The sequence below is a fragment of the Aegilops tauschii genome, chromosome 1, assembly GCF_002575655.3.
Source record: "Aegilops tauschii subsp. strangulata cultivar AL8/78 chromosome 1, Aet v6.0, whole genome shotgun sequence".
Taxonomy (NCBI): domain Eukaryota; kingdom Viridiplantae; phylum Streptophyta; class Magnoliopsida; order Poales; family Poaceae; genus Aegilops; species Aegilops tauschii.
Genome location: NC_053035.3, coordinates 506,285,730 through 506,288,716, shown reverse-complemented (window position 1 = coordinate 506,288,716; position 2,987 = coordinate 506,285,730). Strand labels below are relative to the sequence as shown.

Genomic DNA, 2,987 nt, shown 5'->3' with positions numbered 1-2,987 from the left:
CAGGGGGGCTCGGCCGTCGCCCCACCGACCATACATCAGGGCTGGCCCTGATGCGAGCTTGAGAAAGAGAGGTTGCAGCTGGCTCGGGACACGGAGGATTCGAGGATCATGTTGGCCAACACTATCCTCTTGGATCCGGAAGGCAGGAAGTGGCTTAAGGCAGAAGAAAAAGACATCAACGCGCAAATAGAGAGGGGCTGCGAGCGCGGAATGATTCATTCTTGTATCATCTATCTATGAATTATCGTATTTCACTTTGGCTTGTGTTGAATTATTGAATTGTGATTCATTTTTTATTTGTTGCATTGTTGAACTATTGAATTTGTGGTGAATTTGTGCTATATGATGGAGGTGCATGGATTTTAAGGGTTTTGATATGAGGGGTGTGGTTGTCTGGGGAGACAAATGAGATGCCATCCAGCGTTCTATGGGGACACATCCGGACGTGCCCGCGGACGTATAGGGGTGGATGGGCCAAGTCTGGTCGTAGATGCTCTAACAATTTATATCTTGTATCCATGCATGGAGACTAAAATAGTGCTACTAAATGGCGCAAGATGGACAGAAAACTGAAAATAAAGGCAGAAAAAAAAGGAAGGAATAGTCATAAGTATGTTGTATGCCTACCCATTACGAAATATCTTGTGGTTTTGGTAGGTAAGGAGGGAATTGTGAACCCTAAGCTTATGGAGGAGGGTTGCTTGCTTCTATAATGTATGTATTTGTTGGGATGGCAGGTTCATGCCCACATCCATTTGAAGTCACGTTGGTCAATATCAATCTGCACCGCTTTTTAAATTTCATTGGGGAATATCAAATAAATGTTGGCGTATCTCTGGTGATTAAATGCGCCATTCACATTGTATTTGTTTCATGTTTCCAGAAACCAATGAAAGAAATCGAAACCGTGAAACAGTTATCAAATTAATTGAGACTCGAATAACTTGCCTCCGGAACACATGCACATGTTACACACCCTGAAGCATAAATCAACAAGAAGTAATAGAATAATAGATTCAATTCAAAATTGTTGCACATTACATCGATCCCAATGATCTAATTATGGATAGCCTCTCTGCTTGACCTCGAAAACAAAATGAGAACCCAACAATAATATAATGCATAGCAAAGCTAGCAAATATTCATAGTATATGCGCTAGCTTAATTTCTTCCTCCAAGGATGGATCGAGCAAGCGTTGCTAATTGTTTTTCCTGTTGATGACCTCCTCAATCATAGGCCCGAGAACCTCAAGCCTCATTGGTTTGGGCACAAAGTCATCAGCACCGGCACTCATGAACGCCTCCATGGCGTTATCATCAGCGGACACCCCGACGATCTTCACATCGGTGGCTCCCATAGCACGGATCTTGATGACTGCCTGTGGAGTAACATATAGAAGTGTCAATGAGATGACCATCCAATATATGGAAAAGAAAAAACCGTCAAATTAACTCAAGCAAGTACCTCGGGACCGGTCATTATGGGCATGTCCTTATCACACAAAACAATGTCGAACTTGTTACCCTCAAGGAACATATCAACGGCTTCTTTCCCATTCTTAGCCAGGGTGACCTCACAGTGAAATCTGCGTAGCATGAAGGAGAGAACCATGCTGTCAACCTTAATATCCTCAACAAGCAGTGCCTTGAGGGATGATGCCATGATCAGCTAGCTAAAATAACTGCAAAGAGAATTAATAAGGATATTAGTTATTTCTGATACGCACCTAGATAATATTTTCAAGGAGATTGTTATAAGTATAATTAACACAAGCATCATAATATTAATGATTAGTAAATAACAGTGCAAGCTTGTGCATTTTAGTTGCAAACTGATCGGTTACAAATCATCTGGAAGATGACCACACGTTTCATAGATCTCAGCTAATAAAAAATCATATATTGGCAACATGCATGCACGGTATCTAATATAGATCCATACGCATGGCTTCGTTCCAACAACAAGTTCAACATATATAGGCAGTGCTGTGCACATGTTTAGGCAGCGCCTCTAACAATCTGGATCTTGTATGTACCAGCGGTGATGCAAAAAACAGGCAGAAGAAACAAATTAAGGAAGGAACAGATATATGTACGTAGTTGTTGTTGTTGCAAGAGGTACAGTTTCTTAATTGATAATTTACCACTTTATGAAATTCTTCACAAAAAAACAGCATAAGGATGAAGTAAAGAAAGCAAAGAACACAACCAAAAAAAGAATGGCGATGCCTATACATGGCTGCCAACAACAACCAGAAAGTGTGCTGCCAACAACAATCTAGATCGATCTTGTAGGCATGCATGGAGAGAAAACTAGTGGAAGATGCACGACAAGACATAGATGGAGGACAGTGGCTATGAACCTTTGAGCTTATGACAGTGGCTATGAAACTACGGTTGCTCTGGTGCTTGCTGCTTGGGGCTTTGGTGGTGTTGTGTGCCTTGTACCCGGCCAAGGTACAGGGGTATTTATAGGGGTGGCCGGTCGATCTCGGCCGTCCATTCGTATCGAGCTTGCACTTGCTTTCTAATTCCACCAGGGAAAATCAAATATTGTGTTGGCTGGCGTATCTTTTGCGATTAAATGATATGGAGTAACTACTTGCATTCCACCGCTGTTCTGTTTATATCGCCTCAAAGCTTGCCGATTATGACACGCATATCTGCATCGATCGCGATCACAGCTAGCGTATATACGGAGTATATCTGTCTCGATCCCAGAACTTGATTAAAATTAATGCCTGTTTAATTTGCAATCAGCAATGTGCGGGTGGCAGTTCACCTCGAGATCAGATAGATCGTGGTAATTAATTCTTGGTTTTTATTATGGCTAGACGTATTTGAACATGCCAAGATATATACTTACTACTCGAGCGTATATTGCAACCAGTGTATTCCAGACTGGGTATTAATTAGTTAATGTAAAATCTATCAGAATTAATTCTTGGTTTCATTAGTCATGGCAATTGATTCTTGGTCTCATTATG

The 2,987-nt window shown here is 41.4% G+C and overlaps 1 protein-coding gene across 1 annotated transcript; it reads right to left on the bottom strand.

Moving 5' to 3' along the window:
- Window positions 1-1,000: 1,000 nt before the first annotated feature.
- Window positions 1,001-2,433, bottom strand: LOC109754653 (two-component response regulator ORR42-like). Its single transcript, XM_020313568.3, has 3 exons — window positions 2,364-2,433; window positions 1,466-1,682; window positions 1,001-1,379 (listed from the first exon to the last, which is right to left on the bottom strand). The coding sequence occupies exons 2-3, from the start codon at window positions 1,661-1,663 to the stop codon at window positions 1,200-1,202; spliced, it is 378 nt and encodes a 125-aa protein (XP_020169157.1). The 5' UTR covers window positions 1,664-1,682; window positions 2,364-2,433; the 3' UTR covers window positions 1,001-1,199.
- Window positions 2,434-2,987: the final 554 nt, after the last annotated feature.